The 21606-nt window shown below is 48.1% G+C and overlaps 1 protein-coding gene across 2 annotated transcripts in view; it reads right to left on the minus strand.

Annotated features, from left to right (window-relative positions):
- LOC309567309 (uncharacterized protein) overlaps positions 1-21606 on the minus strand; it is a 154980-nt gene that overhangs the window by 60884 nt on the left and 72490 nt on the right. For both annotated transcript variants that reach the window (XR_014225933.1, XM_082272721.1), the window contains exons 10-11: positions 7875-8071; positions 7738-7783 (exon numbers count right to left, since the gene is read on the minus strand). Coding sequence is in view for 1 of the 2 variants with exons in the window: in XM_082272721.1 (XP_082128847.1) it covers positions 7738-7783; positions 7875-8071 (243 nt within the window). In the remaining variant the exon portion in view is untranslated. The remainder of the gene's footprint in view (positions 1-7737; positions 7784-7874; positions 8072-21606) is intronic.

The raw sequence follows: 21606 nt of genomic DNA on the forward strand, positions 1-21606 counted from the left end.
AAGATTTTACAAAAATCCATTTTTCTCTAGCGCTCATTGACAGACGTAGTCCTCGGTGATACACCACCTTCGGGACGTCCCAGAGCAGTATCACAACTGAGGGGTGGGAAAATGGAAATCAAATCCCAATCTAGAAGGCCCAACCGGTGCCAACTAGAAGTTTACAATGCTCATCCTTAATGATGAGACTCAACAAAAGAGAGAAAAACTTTTTCTTTTTTTTTTTTTTTTTTCAAACAGAAAAAAACCCTCGAGGTAGACCACCGGTCTCCTCAAATTGCGGCCTGCAAAACCTTGCGGCCAAATGAGGCATCCGCCGATGCCGTCACATCAATTTTATAGAATTTTGTAAAGGTATGTACCGACGACCAAGTGGCCGCCTTACATACCTGGACCACTGACGCCTGATGGCGAAAGGCCCAGGAAGTACTGAGCGCTCAAGTGGAGTGCGCCCTAACAGGGAACGGAGGACTCTGACCCTTAATAGAATAAGCCTGTACCACCGTTTGTCTAATCCATTTGGCAATGGTCGCGGCAGATGCAGGCAAACCCTTTCTGGGGCCATCCGTGATCACAAAAAGTGAATCCGTCTTACGGAATGATTCCGTAGCTTTCAGGTATACCCTGATTGCCCGAACCACATCTAAGGAATGCAACGCATGTTCCCGATGATGCTTGGGCTGAGGACACAAGGAAGGTAGTACAATATCTTCATTCAGATGAAAATCTGAAACCACCTTAGGAAGAAAAGATGGCTTAGGATGAAGTACTACCTTATCCCTATGAATCACTAGGTATGGGGACTGGCATGATAATGCAGCCAGTTCTGACACCCTGCGAGCAGAAGTAATAGCCACCAAGAAGACCACCTTCTGGGATAAAGTAAGCAAGGGAATCTCCCTGATGTTTTCAAAGGGAGGTTTCTGTAGAACCGACAAAACCAAATTAAGATCCCAGGGCGGTAAGGGCGCGCGGACTGGAGGAGCCAGGTGCCGCACCCCCTGGATGAAATTCCGCACCAAGGATTTGGTAGCTAAAGGTTTCTGAAAGAAGATTGCTAATGCTGAAACTTGACCCTTGATGGTGCTCAAGGCTAGCTTCTGCTCAACCCCTTGTTGCAAAAAGGCCAATATTCGAGACACCGAATAGGTACGTGGAGGAAATCCTAAAGATTCGCACCACGCAATATAAGTCTTCCATGTGTGATAATAGACTTTGCTGGAAGTCGCTTTCCTTGCTTTAATAAGGGTAGGAATGACTGAAGTAGACAAACCTCTGTCCTTCAGTACTTGGGTCTCAATGGCCAGGCCATTAAAACCAGCGACTGTAAAGCACGAAGGTAAATTGGTCCTTGAGACCACAGACACTCCCTGAGACGAAGTTCCCACGGAACGTCTGCGACTAACATGTCCAAGTCGGCCAGGCCGGCTTGAGGAGGCCAGCCTAGAATTTCTAGGACCACTGGCGCTGATTGGATCTGAACCAGGCGTCCCTAGAGCTATCTGGCCCCGACCATCCGAGAAAGTCTGGTCGTTTTCTGGTTCCACACATTTATCAGATACCTGATCGTTATCAGGAAAGGTGATCTTTTCTGGTTGAACCTCAGGGACCGAAGTCACCCGACTAGAGGCTACTTGGCCTATCTGGTCAATCAGATCCGATTCCTGTGAGGTATCGGGACTAATCTTAGGAAAAGGTAAAGGAAAAGATCTATTCAGGGAACGGTAACTACCGCTTCCTGTGGTACTTAAATGTTGGAAGGGAAGAATCGCACCGGTAGTAGTAGTTGATGCTCGATCTAATGTCCTGAATACCGGTGAAAACGTCCCCCCACCCTGAAACCGGGTGGGGGCGCACCTTCAGGCTGTGTACTCCTTTACTTCGGGTTTGGCTGGGTTGGTCCTCTGCTTGTCCGACCAGCCCTTCTTGAACCCTCCTGGAGGAGTCTTGCCTTTCCCGGGAGTACCAGCCGGGCGCCCTTTATGGGCGGTAAAGAAAGGTCCTCGCTTGTTGCGAGGTCCCTTAGCTTTTGCAGCCTGTGGCAAAAAAGTGCTCTTGCCCCCAGTGGCATCCTTAATGATTTCATCTAGGTTGGCCCCAAATAGACGATTCCCCTGAAAAGGGAGATTGGTCAAGGTCTTTTTGGAACCTAGGTCAGCTGACCAGCATTTTAACCACAGCACACGTCTGAGGATCACTGCTAACTTAGATGCATGCCCTAACAAGGGAGTAGTGTCCAAGGCTGCGTCACAGATAAACCGTAGCCCTTGTATGATCTGTTCCATCAAATCAGATGTCTCCTGGGGAATATCTTTTCCCCTAAGATCTTGGCGTACCATTTTCGCCCATTCCGTAAGTGTCTGGGAAACTAGACCAATAACAATTACTGGTCTAAATGCTGACCCTATCAGAGAAAAGATAGTGCGGGACTCTGCTTCTATCTTTCGATCCACCGGATCCTTAAAGGACGAAGTGTCCTCCACTGGAATAACCGTGGCTTTATTCAGCCTGGAAATAGGCGGATCCACGACTGGTGGTACCGTCCATTTCTTAATGATGGATTCCTCAAACGGATAGCGTCTAGCAATACGCTTGGAAATAGTAAAGGTACGTTTAGAATGCTCCCATTCTCCTTTAATCTGATTACCAAAACATTTAGGTACAGGAAAAGCCTTCGCCGTCTTGATGGGCTTATTAGTCCCAAAAGGCCTCTCTGTTTCAGTTGCCTCTGCCGGTAAAGCCTCAAGTTTTAAGGTTTCTTGCACTGCCACAACTAGTGCGTCCACCAATGCTTCTTCCTGAATTATAGCAAGAGAAGAAGCGTTCTCCTCACTGTCTGAGGGGGCTTTACCTGGGATAACAGCCCTTGCAGAGGAACCTGCAACTGCCGTGACCATCTCTGAATCTGAGTCAGAGGTGTCAGATAGTATAGGGGTAGGCGGGGGTCGCTTCCTTGACCCCCGTCCCTGACAGGCCGCCTCCACCCGAGCCACCATAGACTCCAAAATTGCTGTAAATGACTCTATACTCTGTGCACCGGCGGGTCCCGAGGCCCCCTCGAGGGAAACAGGTGGGGGAATATGTGTGGCAGGGTCCATAATAACTCCAGTTACTTCCTGGATAATATAATTCAAAAGTAAAGAAAAAACCTTTTTTTTTTTTTTTTTTCTGACCCCCAGCGCCACAAAAAGCCCCTTAGTGTTACCTGCTAGGGATCCCTATCGATCGAGAGAGAGAGAGATAGACCCCCAGGCTCACCACTTGATGCTCAGAGCTAAACTGCAACAGCTTACAGCGCTGTCTTGACAAACAGGAAGTCTTTTGGCTGGCTGCCCAGGAAGAAAGGAGGCGGCTCCGCCCCTCTGCACGCCTTCCGGCGCCTCCCCCAAGCTCCACGAGGTGTAGGATCACCTCAAACATGGCCGCCCCCATGCTGGAGACACGTGGCTACGCCAAAATGGCGGCTCGTGCGATCCAGCAAAAAAAATGGCGGCGGCCTATACTGAATAGCGGTGTGCTGCAGGGCACACAACACTCTCTCGGCATGGGGATATGGCGTGGTTGGCGGTACCGGCCCTGGCGGACCGCATGGCCGTTCGGGAGGCCTGCTAATAGCTGGAGATCTGATTTGGAAGGCAGTCTACATGTCCGTGGCTTCTGACTGGTAGGTAGCTTATACTTAACCCATAAGATTCCCAGAATGCCACAGATTACATCTTTTAAACATGTATACAATAGATTGTTAGCTCCCAAACCAAGCCTCCTGGCTTTTGCACACATAAAATCACACTCAAAGTAGGAGGATTTGTGACATGTTATAGGATAGAAAGGACTCTTTCTTACCATACAGAGAGGGGCCCGCGTTCACCACAAAACCCGTCAGGGAAAAAGGGGGAACATACTACTCACCATACCGGAACCAGGCGGGCACCAACTCCTGACAGTACCCCTCTCCACCGGGGCGGGAGGGCTGTCGACCGATACGGACGCCGTGACTCATGGTCTTTGGCGTTTCAGCGAGACGTTTAACTCGCGGGTTCAGTCCTTTTAATGGGACTTTGTCGCGGCCGACCCAGCGCGGAGCTATGGCCTGCACGCGCTCGTAGGCTGAACTGGGGTGACCACCGGATCTCAACATCCAGCCCGTCGCCCAGTTCAGCTTTCTTGCTTGAAGATCTCACAGGAACACTGGAGAAAAAAAGCTGTCTAAAAAATCCTTTAAGAAAAAAATTCTTGCCAGGACCTAAGATCCCAGCAAGGTATCTAGGTCCTTACTCCTAACTAGACAGAAAATAACTGATTTGCTGAGGCAGTGAGAGAGAGGATATACCCTCTGGGACTGCCCCTAGGGTGTGGCCAGAGCTTTTTAATTTCCTGTCTAGTCCTGCTCCTGTGGAGGCAACATAACCCGAAGGTGGTGTATCACCGAGGACTACGTCTGTCAATGAGCGCTAGAGAAACATTTGTTTTGGAGGTTTCAAAAATAAGCAAGTAAAATTATAAGCAGCAAACTTAAAATATTTGTTTTAAGTTATGCTATGTGAATGAAAACTAGTAACAATAAAGGGTTACCTCAATTTGGTTGTAAAAAAAAATATATATTTTAGGCCTCCTACTGTGGGTTGCTTCTCTGGACATAAAGACTATTGCATGAGATAACTGGGTCAAATGACACATTATCTCATGCAATATTCAAAATGTCAATTCACTGTCAGTTTATGCGGTATTTACCACACTAGTAAAAAAAAAAAAAAAAAAAGCAACAGTAAATACCGCATTAACAGACACTCAAGTCAATTCACTAAATAAAACAAATACATTTGTTGAATAGGTCATGGTCTAGCCACGCATTATACAATTAAGAAGCCGACACCAGCCGTTGTCCTTAACAACCAGTAAATAGCATGGTTGTTAAGGAGCAGGCAGTCGAAGCTTCCTTCACTACCATGACTCATCTGCGGTCTGGCGGATTCCCCACTGACAGCAGAATGTAAACATATGTGTAGCACTGTCTCCGCAGGGCTTGCTGTATGACAACTTGTTGGGCCTCCTCTGATTACCAGCACACAGTCACTTAGGGAACACGTCACACATCCCTCCTTACTCCCGATGACTCGTCACACAAACAGTCCAGGGGAGTTGGTTTTTAGTGTTTATTTTGGAACTTGGATGGGAGAAGGGAAAAGTGGGATACTCAAACTGTAACTATTCACAATGGATAAGGACAACTCGCACTTAGCCTCACCAGATTGCTTGTGGAAGCAGCTGCACTGCTTAATCCATACCGCCACCTGTATGGAAAGGGTTAAGTCTCCTTGCTCTTTTCTCTCCAGCAATAGACTTGGTGATCTACATTATCTTCGGGACACTACTAGCATCCCGTTTACGGACACCCGTCCACTAGCTGCAGGGGTGGCCTGGTCAGGCCCCATGACACAGATCTGTACTCACTGTACTGCAGAATCAGATCCTCCAGTGTCTCCCCTTTCAGCCAACTTCACCGGACCTCTGGGTTCAGCTCCTCACCAGCACTCTCCAGGTCCTCGGGTTGACTACCTGAGGTCGCATGGCACCTCTACAGAGGAGGAGGCAGCTGCCCCCTCCCTCCGGGACTCTGCTATCCAGCTGAAAGAGCTCGAGCACATGTGCTCCTGGCTTTCATACAGTATCCTGGCATGCACCGAGGCACTTTCCTCTGCCAAATCCCCAGGGTTGTACTAAACACCTGTGCACTCATTTGTCAGGTTTCCTCCCACTGTCCAATATGCCTCCCTATTGGACCAGTGTGAAACACTCTGCAGACAGAACGAGTTGCACCTGAGCACAATGAGCAGACCTCACTAACCGATCCTGCTCTCTGGTAGGCAGAGAATATAGATTTGCCTGCAGCCCTTCTGGTAAGCAGACAGGACTCAAAACTATACTTTCTCTCTAGAACCTACCTAGGAGGGTGCTACATATGAATTGCCGGCAAAAAAAAAAAAAAGTGTGTGGGGGTCCCCACCAATCCATACTAGGCCCCCCTTATCCGAGCATGCAGCCAGAGAGGCCTGGAAAGGGGTAGGGGAGGAGGAACGAGAGAGCCCCTTATGATGTCATTGATCGAGGCATGCTAGCTGCTAGCTGCTCGCTCTGATAAGGGTCTGGAACCATCTTTGTGGGGACCCCATGACAATTTTTTTTTAATTTTGCGAAGGGCCTGGTATGGATTGGGGGGGGGGGGGGGGGGGGAGACCCCGCCTGTTTTTTTTTTCTTCAATGCCTTCTCTTTGGTTTACATTCTGCTGTTAGTGGGGAAGATTAGAGGTGGGGTTACATGGAGGCTGGATTACAATTTTTGTTTGCCAGCATCCCTACCTCCTGTAGGCGACAACATAACCCGACTGGTTAAGATTTCCTGAATTTCTGTGGCCTTCAATAAAAAGATTTTATGGCAAGTAAAAAAATCTTATTTTTGCTGGAGTTAAGTTTTAGAACAAGAGGATCAGCATACCATTCAGGCATGTAACGATTTCAGAAAGAGTCATCAATGATAGCTTCCCTGTTTCTTTAATGACAGATTTCTCCTACATATTTGCTATGAAGGACGGATTTAGTACACATTACTTTGCTAATTGAGTTCTGTTCACTGATCAACAGATGGCAACAATTGCCCATGGCTCATAGCTTTTCTAAAGTATAGCTAAACCCAATAACAAAAATACAATGTATTGCGGCTTACCAGTCCTTAGAAGTGGTGGCTGCATTAGCTGGGTTAGTGATCCTGAAAGTACACACTTCCTGTCCTAGGGAACAACACTCATTCACCGTACTGTATCTATAAAGTAATGGCATAGTAACCCTAGAGCACATATATCAAACACAAGGCCCACGGGCCGAAAAACGGCCCGCGGGGGCCATTTCATGTGGCCCTCACACCTCTCCTACAGTTACAGCCCCACTTTGTCTCAGCAGTAGAAAGGAGGACAGAACTCCTCCGCCAGATCCTGCACGTCTCTGATCATCCACGGAGAGACTGGTCTTTGCCACCCTGTCTTTCAGCAGCAGAGAAGAGGAGGACAGAACTCCTACAAATCCTGAGCCTCTCTGTGCAACCACAGCACCTGTCATCTCCGCCTCCCCTGGCCTCAGCATTCAGAAGACTTTGGCAGTGGAATCCAGTCCTCCTTAGGTCCTCCTTCAGACCCTGCACTTTCTGCCTCCCAGCCCTGCCCCCAGATTCTTCTCAGCAGTAGCACATGAATCTTGACTTCTGATGGTGGGGGGCTCTTGAAATTTGATGTAAGGGGAGTGGGGTACTATGGACATTTAGTCTTACAGATACAACTGGCCCTTTTAGGGCAACCATAATGCCCATGCAGCCCGCAATGAGATGGAGTTTAACACCCCTGCCCTAGGGCATAAAGTGTTCTAGCACTAGAGAGATTTTCCCCTCTACATGACAAAGCTTACTTATAATACTCTACCTATGGAGGAGCAGCATTGCCAACCTAAGACAGGAGGTGTATTAGTACAACAGAACACAAACCCCACCTCATCTCTATAATAAAATGGAGAGGTGTAGTCCTCAGAGATAGCTGGGAACAATACTACCTGATAACAATTGGCAGAGAGTACAGGAAGCAATCAACTCAATTTCTGGTTGAATCTGCAGGTATTTTTGCACTGAACATAATTTTGATTTGTGGTAAGCAATCCAACAACAAAGTACTAAACATAGATTCTCTTAATACTTACCATTCCAACATTAGCATGTCCAAGATACTTGACAAAATACAGAAGTCTGTGGAGGAAATGCAAAAAAAAAAAAAATATTAAATGGTGGAATTCAGTGAGGTCACCCTCCACCACCACCACCACCATCAAGGTGTCACCTGCCGTCCTGCTGGGGACGATCTTGGTCACTCTCCTGGTTTCTGGGCTTTTCCTGGAGTTGAAAGTTTGGGACCCGCTCCTGAACACCTCTTATGTAAGGGATTAGGGGACGGAACACTTCCCCATCTTTCCAGCGCCAGCGGATTATCCGGAATACTAGAGGCTCCCCCTTCACTTTACCTAGTACTGTGCCAGCCTGTACAATTAATCATTCAACAATCATTTTTAGTGAATGTCCTGAAAAGAACATGCTGTTCATAAAACGGTGAACAAACCCTTACATTACCATCTACCTTGAATATCAAACATCAACAAAGAAAAGTTCTCAGCTCAACTTACCAGCCAACCTGCAACACACTGAATTACCCTGTCTAATAGTTCACGTTAAAAGTGGGGGTTTAGTTTTCACACATTTGCAAATACATATGTAAGCTGCAGAAGCCACCTCATGGCAACCCAGTATTATCTGCAGTCCTAATTATATAACTTTTGAGTGCCTCCATAGTAGGAGCACATATAAAATAATGGATAGATTGAGGGCGGGTGTGCCTGGAGGGAGTCCACTCCTCCCTAAAGGCACTGAACACCCAACAAATAGCACAATGGCAGTAAATGTGTGCAAACTAAACCCCTGTTTTAATGTGAACTGTTAGACTGGACAATTCAGATTGTTGCAGGTAGGCTAAAAAGTTACATAGTTGGTAAGCTTAAATAAAGACACCAGTCCGTCCAGTTCAACCTCTGGTATGTGCATATGTCAATGGTAAATTGCATATCCCTTTATGTTGCGATCATTAAGGTGCCCATCTAATAATTTTGAAACCATCGACGCTCCCTGCTGATACCACTGCTTGTGGAAGAGAGTTCCACATCTTTAAACGCTCTGACAGTAAAGAACCCTATACGCAGTTTAAGGTTAAACCGCTTCTCTTACAATTTCAGTGAATGGTAGAGTGTCTTTTTAACCACTTGAGGACCGCCCCATGCAGATATACTGCGGTAGCTTGGCCCTCCTGCGCTAACTGACGTACATTGCATCTGCCGGGACACACCTATTGTTTGGAGGAGAGGCAGAACGGCGGTAAACAAGGCAAACTGCCATTCTGTCAGAGAGGAAGATGGAGATCTTGTGTTTCTGCCAAGCAGAAACACGGATCTCTGTCTTCCTCCAGCTAGACTATCCTCCCACAGTTAAAAAGCACCCCCTAGGTCAATCACACCTGACCCCCTCTTTGCTTTACTCAATGTAAAGCCAGACCCCGTTTCTAAATCTAGGCACAAACTATTCCTACAAGTCACCATGGCAGCCAAACAAACCATTGCAAGAGCATGGAAGTCCCCGAACCTCTCCTTGCCTGAGGTCAAACAGCGGGTCACCACCGCCATGATACACGCCAAAATTGAGGCGGTTCTCTTAGATAAAATAGACAAATTCGACAGACTCTGGCAACCTTGGGTTGACAATTTCCTTCACTCCAACTTCGACAACTCCCTCCTGCTGCCCTGATACTACTCTGAGGCTTACCGGTTACTACTTCTTGTTCATTGACCCCCCCGGCGAACCTTCCTTCTTTCCCCCTACACCCTCTTTCTCTGCTCTACCTCCCCCTCTGTCCCCCCCCCCCCCCTCCACCTCTCCACGTGTTTTTGTTCTGGCACCAACAACACACCTGTTTGAGCCTGTCAAGAACTACAGAGTGCACCTCTAAGGCTCCCTGGTTTAGTCTGGTTTTACTTATTGTACCCTCTGTTTCCCCCGTCTAGTTGGAAAACCATGTGGATTATCACACCCATCTATCCCTTCTCACGTGCTACTGAGCTATTGGGCTTTATTCACCCTTATTTCGCCTGCTGCTTGGCCGTGCCTCTCCACTTGGGCACAGAGTGTTCCCTTTATGGGGTGCCTGTGGGTTGGCTAATCCGGTCGCAGAGTTCCAGCCACGGCCCTCCTGGTTGCCTCTTATCCACCTACTCCTAAGTGTGACCCATGGTTATTGTAGCCGTTCTTCTGTTAGCGCATATGGATTGTACTCATCTTGTCACTCTGTTTACCAATTGTTGTTACCTGTTTACTTTGTTCTCCAATAAAATGTTTGAACAAGAAAAAACACCCCCTAGGGACACACTTAACCCTTTGATCACCCTTGATGTTAACTCCTTCCCTGCCAGTGTCATTAGTACAGTGACAGTGCATTTGTTTAGCACTGATCATTGCATTGGTGTCACTGGTCCCCAAAAAGTGTCACTTGGTGTCAGATTTGTCCGCTGCTATGTTGCAGTCCCACTAAAAATCGCTGCTCACCGCCATTACTAGTAAAAAAAAAACTAAAATTCCATAACTCTATCCCATAGTTTGTAGACGGTATAACTTTTGTGCAAACCAAATCAATATATACTTATTGGTATTTTTTTTACCCAAAATATGTAGCAGAATACATATTTGCCTAAATTTATGAATAAATTTGATTTTTTACATTTTTTTTTTTTGGATAGGTTTTATAGCAAAAAGTGAAAAAATAGGATTTTTTTTACTCACGGTAAAATCTTTTTCTCTGAGTTCATTAACAGACACAGCTCCATATTCTTCACCATCGGGATGTGCAGCTCTCCTCAGGAGTAGGACTAGGCAGACAACACAAAAGCTTGGCTACGCCCAGCTGGCATAATCCCCCTCTCTGCTTAGAGATACTCAGTTTTGTAACAAGCAGTAACAGAAGCATAAAAAACTCCTTAGAGGGGTGGGTGCTATGTCTGTCAATGAAATCTGAGAAAAGGATTTTACTGAGGGTACAAAAATCCTTTTTTCTCATTCGTTCATTGACAGACAGCTCCATATTCTTCCCAAAGCAGTGCTGAACATGAGGGGTGGGAATAACAAACCCCAGGCTAAACACAAGCCAATCCAGGTAATAGTAGCTCAACTAGAACAACAGGAGCCCAACCTGAAATACACCCTCAAGCGGGAAAAACAGACCCTCTAAATCGCAACCTGCAAAAACTTTGCGGCCAAAAGGAGGCAACCGCAGATGCCAAAACATCCATGTTGTAAAACTTCGAAAAAGTACACACCGACAACCAAGTGGCCGCCATGCACACCTGCGCCACGGACGCCTGATGACAGAAGGCCCAAGAAGCACTAAGTGCCCGAGTAGAATGTGCCATCACAGGAAAAGGGGGGAACCCAACCCGTGAGCGAATAAGCCTGGGTCACTGTCTATCTGAGCAATCTGAAAAAGGTAGCACAGGAAGCAGGAATCCCCTTCCGTGGCCCATCTGTAATCACAAAGATTGAGTCTGACCCCCAAAGGGACTCAGTGGCTGCCAAATAGCTCGAACATCATCCAGAGTATAAAAGATAAATAACCTGGGATGAGCTGGCCTGGGACACACGGACAGTAGCACAATGTCCTCATTCAAATGGAAATCAGAGACAACCCTTGGGAGGAATGATGGCCATGGTCACAGGACCACCTTATCCCAGTGAACTATCAGATAGAGAGAATGGCAAGACAAAGCTGCCTAACCTGCATAAAGTCTTTAAAAAAAGACTGCCAAGGCAGACAGTTGGTCTTTCACGGTGCTCAAGGCCAGTTCCTGATTCAACCCCATTGAAGAAAGGCTAGAATCTGAGCAACCGAAAAGGAACGAGGATGGACTCCATGAACCGCACACCAGGAAATGTACGCTTTCCACATCCGACGATAAAGCTTTCAAGATGTAGATTTCCTCGCCTTCAACATGGTTGGAATCACCGAGCCAGATAATCCCCTGTCCTTTAGCACCTGGTTCTTAACAGTCAGGCCGTCAAAGCCAGCGACTGTAAAACAAGATGGAAGAGCGGCTAGGCCAGTCCAGAGCCACCAGAATGACCAGAATCCCTTCATCCTCAATCCTGCGTAAAAGTCGCGGACAAAGCTGGAGCGAAGGAAGGCATAAATCAGATGGTACTGACTCCATGGAGCTACCAGAGCATCTGTGGCGTCTGCCAGAGGATCTCGTGACCTGGCCATGAACCTCAGCACCTTTCTGTGGTGCCGGGACACCAACAGAGTTACCTCTGGGGTGCCCCATCGCAGACATATATGATGAAAGCCATATGGAAGAAGGGACCATTCCCCCTGGTCCAACGCCTGACGACTGAGGTAATCCACCTGCCAATTGTCCACGCCAGAAAAGTGAACAGTGGAGAGGGCAACGATCTGCCCACCGGAGAATGCCAGATACCTCCAGGGCTCCTAACACACTCCTTGTGCTGCCCTGGTGATTCACAAAGCCACAGCCGTGGCGTTGTCTGACTGAATCCACACTGGGAGCCCCCGAGCCGCTCCGCCCAATGATCCAGGCAAAGCCTGATCGCTCGAAGTTCCATGGGCAATCTGGACTCTTCCAGCTAAGTCCAGTTCAGCCCCAAGACCCCTCCCCACCCATGCAGGCTGGCATCTGTCGTGACCACTGTCCACAACAAAAGGGGAGAAAGGACTTGCCCTGTAGCAAGGTTGTAGAGCGCAGCCACCAGACCAGAGAACTCTTTGTCATCCAATCCAGACAAATCACATTGTCCAGCGATTTGGGACACCATTTGACCAGAATCTCCTTTGAAAGAGTCTCATATAGAACTGTGCAGACAGAACAGACATGAGGGTGGACATCTTCAGGCCCCAACACTTGCATACACGCCCGAAGGGACGCCACTTGTGGGCTAACAACAGTTGTATCGAAGAATGCAACTTCTGCAACTTTCCCAGAGGAAGGAAAACTCTGGCTAGAGCTGAATCCACAGTCAGCCTGAAATAATCCAATCTCCTGGTTGGAACCAGGGTAGACTTCTGAAATTCAGCAGCCATCCGATCTCCAGCAAAGTCTGGAAAGTAATTTCCACATTGCCCATTAGAGCCGACAGAGATTCTGCTCGCAAGAGGAGGTCGTCCAGGTATCCCAGCACAGCAACCCCCTGCTGATGCAGCAACACGAAGACTGGGGACAAAACTTTTGTCAGGAACCAAGGAGCAGAACCTAGACCAAGGGGTAACCCCACAACCTGATAGTGCGCCTTTTCAGAGCGAAGCAGAGGAAACGCTGATGCCGGGTGCAAAAAGAAAAGTGCAGGTAGGCATACTTGACATATAAAGAAGCCAGGGAAACCCCTTGATGCAGGGATGCCACCACCATCCAAAAGGACGTCATGAATTATTGCACCCTCACAAAGCGGTTCAGGGCCTTGAGGTCCAGAAAGGGACGAACATGCCCTTCTTCCTGGGAACCATGAAAGGTATGAGTAAAAACCCCCTGAAAATGTTCCGACACTGGAACCAGGACGATCACGCTCTGGGACAACAGGTCCTGCCCTGCCCACAATGGAGCTTGCAGCTGAGCCGGGGGCAGGTGCACATTGGAAGGAAAGAACCTTTTCTGGAGGATAAGAAACGGAATTCCATCTTGTAACCGGATACAATCACCTCATGGACCCACTGGTCACTGACCCAGGGAGGTCCACGGCTCCGGAAACAGTTAAGATATCCCCCCACCCCAGACATGGATGGGGACAAACCGTCATGCTGAACGGGTCTCCTCAGCAGGTCTGGAGAAGCTTGCTCTGATTGCAAGACCAAGGCCACTAGAAACCTCTCGAAGAGGCCTTGAAGGGCTTGGAACCTTTTTCCAAAGTCCTTGAAGGACGATAAAACTTCTCGTGGGCTGAAATCATCCAGGGTAGCCCCGAACAGGCGCTCGCCCTGAAAAGGCATTTCAGTCAGATCCTTCTTGGCGGTGTGATCCACAGACCAACACTTCAGCCACAAAATACGCCTAAAGCACCACTGCCGTGAAGGATAGCTTAGAGACTCACAGGAACCTGATCCAAAGATGCATCACAGAAAAAAACTGAAGACTCTGGACCAACCGGTCTGCCAGTTCACCATAGGCGGGGGGGGGGGGGGAACATGTCACCACACCATGGTCAGACGCAAAGGCGTCGCCCACCCTGTCCATGTCTGAGACACCCGAACGGAGGCCAAAACATGCCCCAATAAGGCACCAGCCATAGTAAACATGTAACAGGCCTTGGAGATTCTGCCCACCTGTCAGCCGGAGTCCTAAAAGCCGGGGAGTCTACCCCTGGAAACATGGTTGCCTTAGTCAACCTGGAAAATAGGGGAACCCACCGCCGGTGGGAGCCTCCACTGCTTCAGAATCGATTCCTCAAAGGATACCAGACAGCAAAGTGTCCTGAGACCGTCAAGAGTCGTATTAGACACACCCAGCACTTATAGACACAATTGTCAAAATTAGTTGGATAAGAAAACAAACCGCGTGGGTGACAAACAGAACACATATGGCCCGCAGCAGCATCGGCTGCATCCTCCAACAGCTTCTCTTTTGTGTGGTGCATCAGCCATGGATGAAATATCCTCACTGTCTGACGGTTCAGGGAAACGTGGACTGAGACCCTGCAGGGTGGTCCCATCCGCAGCGATCAAACCAGATGCAGGATCTGAGGAGACAGGAGAGGGCGGGGGGCGCAATCACTAAGCCAACAACTATCCTTACCCTTCACAGGGGGTTGGCGACTCAAGCCCCCCACAGCAGGCGCTGACTGAAGCCTGCAAAAAGGGGGGCCAACGAGAGAACCCCGCAAGGGGTCCTCCCAAGGAGGCCCGCATAGGAGGCCGCAAACAGACCCCCCCTAAGGGGGGGCTGCCCGCAGTCAATGCGGGAAAACCTGCAGACAGACTACCCTCACAGAGCCACTGGGGGAAGGTGGATCCAGCTAAACCTGCCTGGGACCCTGTTCCCCCCCCCCCCCCCCAATAAGCTGCCCAACCAGAAGGGGGGCGGCCTAGTAGGCTGCAAAGCTGCGGCCTAAATTCTCAGCCACCCGTGCAGAGGAGACGGATGTCCCAGGGTAAAATGGCGGCATCAGATGCCACAGCTGGGGCTGCCCCAGAGAAGGTCCAGCCTGTAGGCCGCAAAAAACGCGGTCTAAATTTTTGGCCTGCCCGGTCGTGTGGTACTTGGACCCGCGAATACCGAGCCACATGCCCCCTAGGCCCACCAGCTGTCCCAAGGGGACCCAAAAAGGTCACCCATCCCATAGAAGGCCCACCGAGGGTGACGGGGGGACAGCGCACCCGCAGGCACCAAGGCCAGGGGCACCCACAGCCTGGGCAGCAGATCCCCCCACCCACCGTGAGCACAGGCAGACAAGCCAGCTCAATGCCATCCAAAGAGGGGGAGGGGGGGGGGGAAGAGAACCCCGGAGGAACCAACCACCTCAGGGAGTACCCCTGCCCCACACCGACACCGACACGAGGAAGGGGCCCTTGCTTACCGATCTAGAGAAGTCTGTGGGTTACACTCCCAAGACAGAAACCTCCTCGCCACCGAAGTGGGGGAGCTGTCGGCCAGACGAAACGCTGCAACTCAGGCCAAGACCTGGTCGTATGCGACCATGCGAGTTGTTTAACTTGAAGGCCAGCCCCCCGTCCAGTGGGGCTATGGTGCGGCCGACCGAGCGCGGAGCTACGGTCTGCTAGTGCTCGCTGGCTAGGCTGAGGGGACCACTGGAACTAAAATAGTCCAGCCTATCAGCCCATCATCTCCACAGAAAAAAAAAAAAAAACAGGATCCAAAAACCAAACCATAAAAAAAAAATAGACAAAAACAAAAATCAGGACCTAGGGCCCGGCAAGGAGACTAGGTCCTACTACTGAACTAAGCAAACAAAAAAACTGAGTATCTCTAAGCAGAGAGGGGGGGGCCAACTGAGGAAGGGCCAACAGGGCGTAGCCAAGCTTTTGTGTTGTCTGCCTAGTCCTAGTCCTCCTGTAGAGGGCAGCATAACCCTATGGTGAAGAATATGGAGCTGTGTCTGTCAATGAACAGAAGAGAAATATTTTATTTTTTTTGTTTGTTTTTTTTAAAACGGACAGTATTTTTTGGTTTATAGTGCAAAAAAAGAGGTGATCAAATACAACCAACAGAAAGCTCTATTTGTGGGAAAAAAAGGACATAAATTTTATTTGGGTACAGCATCGCACATCTCTGCGATTGTCAAGTAAAAGTAACGCAGTGCCGTATTGCAAAAAATGGCCTGGTCATTAAGGGGGTGAAATGGTTAAACTCCCTCCCACTCAAAAGTTCTCTACCTATGCTAGGGTCACCAGTATGGGATTCGTACTATTGATCGACCGATATCGTTTTTTTAACGCCGATACCGATATTTTGGTCATTAGATATCGGTATCGGCCATATATTTTATTATTTTTTTTTTAAATGTCTACAGGTACTGTGGTGGAGGGATCTAGGGGTCTAAAAGACCCTAAACCCCTCCTTTGCACCTAAAAGCATTCTAAACGCCAAGTTTGACTGTTTTGAATGCTGTAAGTTTTTTTAATTCGGCGCCTTCAGAACCCGGTAGTGATGTCATGTCATGACATCACTTCCGGGTACTGGCGGCGCAGAATTCTAAAAAAAAAAAAAAATAGAGACCTGGTCAGAGCCGAATGCGGTGTCTTCTCTTCGGTGGCCCTGCAGGTAAGATGCCCGGGTCTCCCGGTGGGACGGGAGCCACGGAAGGCGGCGGGAAGGGGGGTGTCCCCTCCTGCTCGTTGGAATGACAGCCGAGCGGCTTCTCAGCCTCATCGTTTGTCATTACAAGACAGCTGACCGTCGGCTATGGACGCCGATACCGGGATGATGCCTCTAGCTGCAGCCATCACTCCGGTACAGCACTTTCCCGAAATACCGGCAATATCGGTAAATCTAAAGGCCGATTCCGATCTATCGGGGAAAGTGCATATCGGCCACCGATATATCGGTGTTGCCGATAATCGGTCGACCACTAGTGTCTACATCGCCATCATATCCCCTCTCAAGTGTCTCTTCTCCAGAGAGAGTAAGTTCAATGCTTGTAGTCGTTCCCCCTAACTGAGGTCCTCCAGTCCCTTTATTAGCTTTTTTGCCCTTCCCTGAACTCTTTCCAGTTCCAGCACATCCTTCTTGAGGACTGGTGCCCAGAACTGGATGGCATACTCCAGATGCTGCTGGACCGGAGTCTTGTAGAGTGGGAGAATTATAGTTTTATCCCTTGAGTATATCCCCTTTTCGATGCATGTTAATATTCTTTTGGCTTTGCTTGCAGCAGCTTGGCGTTGCAAGCTATTGCTAAGCTTGTCGTCATCTACTAGAACCCCCAGATCTTTCCCCATCCTGGATTCCCCCAGAGGTTCTCCCCCTAGCCAATACCTTGCGTTCGTATTTTTAGCACCCAAAGTTGAGCTGTGAATTTTTCTTTGTTTGACATGCGTCACCCTTCCATGTGCTCCTTGCGGTTAAGGCCAGGTATAGGTTAGCGAAGTTGCAATTTGTTTGTAATGTTGGAGGAGTGGGCCCACACCCGCCCTCAATCTATCCATTATTTTATGTGCTGCTACTATGGAGGCTCTCAAAATTTATAGTTAGGACTGCAGATAATACTGGGGTGCCGTGATGTGGCCTCTGCAGTTTACGCATGTATTTGCAAATGTGTGCAAACTAAACCCTGTTTTTTAACGTGAACTGTTATCCAATGATATTTATATTTTTCTGTAGTTCCTAACATACATGTGACAATATTTGTACAATTGCCTTTAGATTTATAAAAAACAAACAAAAAAAAAAAAAAAATGTAGTATGGGAATCTACCTAAACTTCTCAATCACCCTGTATCCAGTCAGGCAGGCCTTGCAACATAGTTGTTGGCAAATCTAAGGCTGCATTTACACATTAGCGCCGCCTTTTTTAAACAGTGTTCCAGGCATTTTTTAAAGCGTTTTTTGAGCTTTGGCATTTTTTTTTTTTTTTTTTTGTTAGCCAATAGAGAAACATAGCATTTTTCACAATTTGTTGCTATGCTTTTCAGCCTTCCCATCTATTTTGATGTATTATTTATTTATTTTTTGTTAGGCGGTTAGGGGGATAGTGTAGGAGTTTATTATTTAACCACTTTAAGACCATGCCAATTTATGGTGTTTACAAGCTAAAATCAGCATAGACCCTAGAGAATAAAATGGAGATCGTTGCAATATTTTTTATCACACCGTATTTGCGCAGCGGTATTCCAAACGCATTTTTTCTGGAAAAAAATCACTTTATTGAATTAAAAAATAAGAAAACAGTAAAGTTAGCCGAATTTTTTTCCATAATGTGAAAGATATTGTTACGTCGAGTAAATAGATACCCAACATGTCATGCTTCAAAATTGCGTACGCTCGCGGAATGGCGACAAACTTTGGTGCTTAAAAATCCCATAGGCGACACTTTAAAAATTTCTACAGGTTACCAGCTTAGATTTACAGAGGAGGTGTGGTTTGAACACTGTTTACATATGTGGGCGGAGCTTCTGTATGCATTCGCTTCTGTGCGCGAGCCAATGGGGGCAGGGCGCTTTCATTTTTTTTTCCCATTTATTTTATTTATTTATTTTTTTACACTGTTTAAAAAAAAAAAAAATGGATTTTTGTAAAATCTTACCGTAAAATCCTTTTCTCTTAGCTCATTGACAGACGTAGTCCTCGGTGATACACCACCTTCGGGTTATGTTGCCTCCACAGGAGCAGGACTAGACAGGAAATTAAAAAGCTCTGGCCACACCCTAGGGGCAGTCCCAGAGGGTATATCCTCTCTCTCTCTGCCTCAGCAAATCAGTTATGTGAAAAAGCAGTCTTTAGAGATTTTAACCCAACCCAACTCAAAAACAGAGGGGCGGGGACTACGTCTGTCAATGAGCTAAGAGAAAAGGATTTTACGGTAAGATTTTACAAAAATCCATTTTTCTCTAGCGCTCATTGACAGACGTAGTCCTCGGTGATACACCACCTTCGGGACGTCCCAGAGCAGTATCACAAATGAGGGGTGGGAAAATGGAAATCAAATCCCAATCTAGAAGGCCCAACCGGTGCCAACTAGAAGTTTACAATGCTCATCCTTAATGATGAGACTCAACAAAAAAGAGAAAATTTTTTTTTTTTTTTTTTCAAACAGAAAAAAACTCTCGAGGTAGACCACCGGTCTCCTCAAATTGCGGCCTGCAAAACCTTGCGGCCAAATGAGGCATCCGCCGATGCCGTCACATCAATTTTATAGAATTTTGTAAAGGTATGTACCGACGACCAGGTGGCCGCCTTACATACCTGGACCACTGACGCCTGATGGCGAAAGGCCCAGGAAGTACTGAGCGCTCGAGTGGAGTGCGCCCTAACAGGGAACGGAGGACTCTGACCCTTAATAGAATAAGCCTGTACCACCGTCTGTCTAATCCATTTGGCAATGGTCGCGGCAGATGCAGGCAAACCCTTTCTGGGGCCATCCGTGATCACAAAAAGTGAATCCGTCTTACGGAATGATTCCGTAGCTTTCAGGTATACCCTGATTGCCCGAACCACATCTAAGGAATGCAACGCATGTTCCCGATGATGCTTGGGCTGAGGACACAAGGAAGGTAGTACAATATCTTCATTCAGATGAAAATCTGAAACCACCTTAGGAAGAAAGGATGGCTTAGGATGAAGTACTACTTTATCCCTATGAATCACTAGGTATGGGGACTGGCATGATAATGCAGCCAGTTCTGACACCCTGCGAGCAGAAGTAATAGCCACCAGGAAGGCCACCTTCTGGGATAAAGTAAGCAAGGGAATCTCCCTGATGTTTTCAAAGGGAGGTTTCTGTAGAACCGACAAAACCAAATTAAGATCCCAGGGCGGTAAGGGCGCGCGGACTGGAGGAGCCAGGTGCCGCACCCCCTGGATGAAATTCCGCACCAAGGATTTGGTAGCTAAAGGCTTCTGAAAGAAGATTGCTAATGCTGAAACTTGACCCTTGATGGTGCTCAAGGCTAGCTTCTGCTCAACCCCTTGTTGCAAAAAGGCCAATATTCGAGTCACCGAATAGGTACGTGGAGGAAATCCTAAAGATTCGCACCACGCGATATAAGTCTTCCATGTGTGATAATAGACTTTGCTGGAAGTCGCTTTCCTTGCTTGAATAAGGGTAGGAATGACTGAAGCTGACAAACCTCTGTCCTTCAGTACTTGGGTCTCAATGGCCAAGCCATTAAACCCAGCGACTGTAAAGCATGATGGTAAATTGGTCCTTGAGACCACAGACACTCCCTGAGACGAAGTTCCCACGGAACGTCTGCGACTAGCATGTTCAAGTCGGCCAGGCCGGCTTGAGGAGGCCAGCCTAGAATTTCTAGGACCACTGGCGCTGATAGAATCTGAACCAGGCGTCCCTAGAGGTATCTGGCCCCGACCATCCGAGAAAGTCTGGTCGTTTTCTGTTCCCACACATTTATCAAATACCTGATAGTTATCAGGAGAGGTGATCTTTTCTGGTTGAACCTCAGGGACCGAAGTCACCCGACTAGAGGCTACTTGGCCTATCTGGTCAACCAGATCCGATTCCTGTGAGGTATAGGGACTAATCTTAGGAAAAGGTAAAGGAAAAGATCTATTCAGGGAACGGTAACTACCGCTTCCTGTAGTACTTAAATGTTGGAAGGGAAGAATCGCACCGGTAGTAGTGGTTGATGCTCGATCTAATGTCCTGAATACCGGTGAAAACGTCCCCCCACCCTGAAACCGGGTGGGGGCGCACCTTCAGGCTGTGTACTCCTTTGCTTCGGGTTTGGCTGGGTTGGTCCTTTGCTTGTCCGACCAGCCCTTCTTGAACCCTCCTGGAGGAGTCTTGCCTTTCCGGCTAGTACCAGCCGGGTGCCCTTTATGGGCGGTAAAGAAAGGTCCTCGCTTGTTGCGAGGTCCCTTAGCTTTAGCAGCCTGTGGCAAAAAAGTGCTCTTGCCCCCAGTGGCATCCTTAATGATTTCATCTAGGTTGGCCCCAAATAGACGATTCCCCTGAAAGGGGAGATTTGTCAAGGTCTTCTTGGAACCTAGGTCAGCTGACGAGCATTTTAACCACAGCACACGTCTGAGGATCACCGCTGACATAGATGCATGCCCTAATAAGGGAGTAGTGTCCAAGGCTGCGTCACAGATAAACTGTAGCCCTTGTATAATCTGTTCCATCAAATCAGATGTCTCCTGGGGAATATCTTTTCCCCTAAGGTCCTGGCGTACCATTTTCGCCCATTCCGTACCTATCAGAGAGAAGATGGTGCGGGACTCTGCTTCCATCTTTCGATCCACCGGATCCTTAAAGGACGAAGTGTCCTCCACTGGGATAACCGTGGCTTTATTCAGCCTGGAAATAGGTGGATCCACCACTGGTGGTACCGTCCATTTCTTAATGATGGATTCCTCAAACGGATAGCGTCTAGCAATACGCTTGGAAATAGTAAAGGTACGTTTAGAATGCTCCCATTCTCCTTTAATCTGATTACCGAAACATTTGGGTACAGGAAAAACCTTCACCGTTTTGATGGGCTTATTAGTACCAAAAGGAATCTCTGTTTCAGTTGCCTCTGCCGGTAAAACCTCAAGTTTTAAGGTTTCCTGCACTGCCACAACTAGTGCGTCCACCAATGCTTCTTCCTGAATTATAGCGGGAGAAGAAACGTCCTCCTCACTGTCTGAGGGGGCTTTACCTGGGATAACAGCCCTTGCAGAGGAACCTGCAACTGCAGTGACCATCTCTGAATCAGAGTCAGAGGTGTCAGATAGTATAGGGGTAGGCGGGGGTCGCTTCCTTGACCCCTGTCCCTGACAGGCCGCCTCCACCCGAGCCACCATAGAC

The sequence above is a fragment of the Pelophylax lessonae genome (assembly GCF_965119305.1).
Source record: "Pelophylax lessonae genome assembly, chromosome: 11".
NCBI classification, from domain to species: Eukaryota; Metazoa; Chordata; class Amphibia; order Anura; family Ranidae; genus Pelophylax; species Pelophylax lessonae.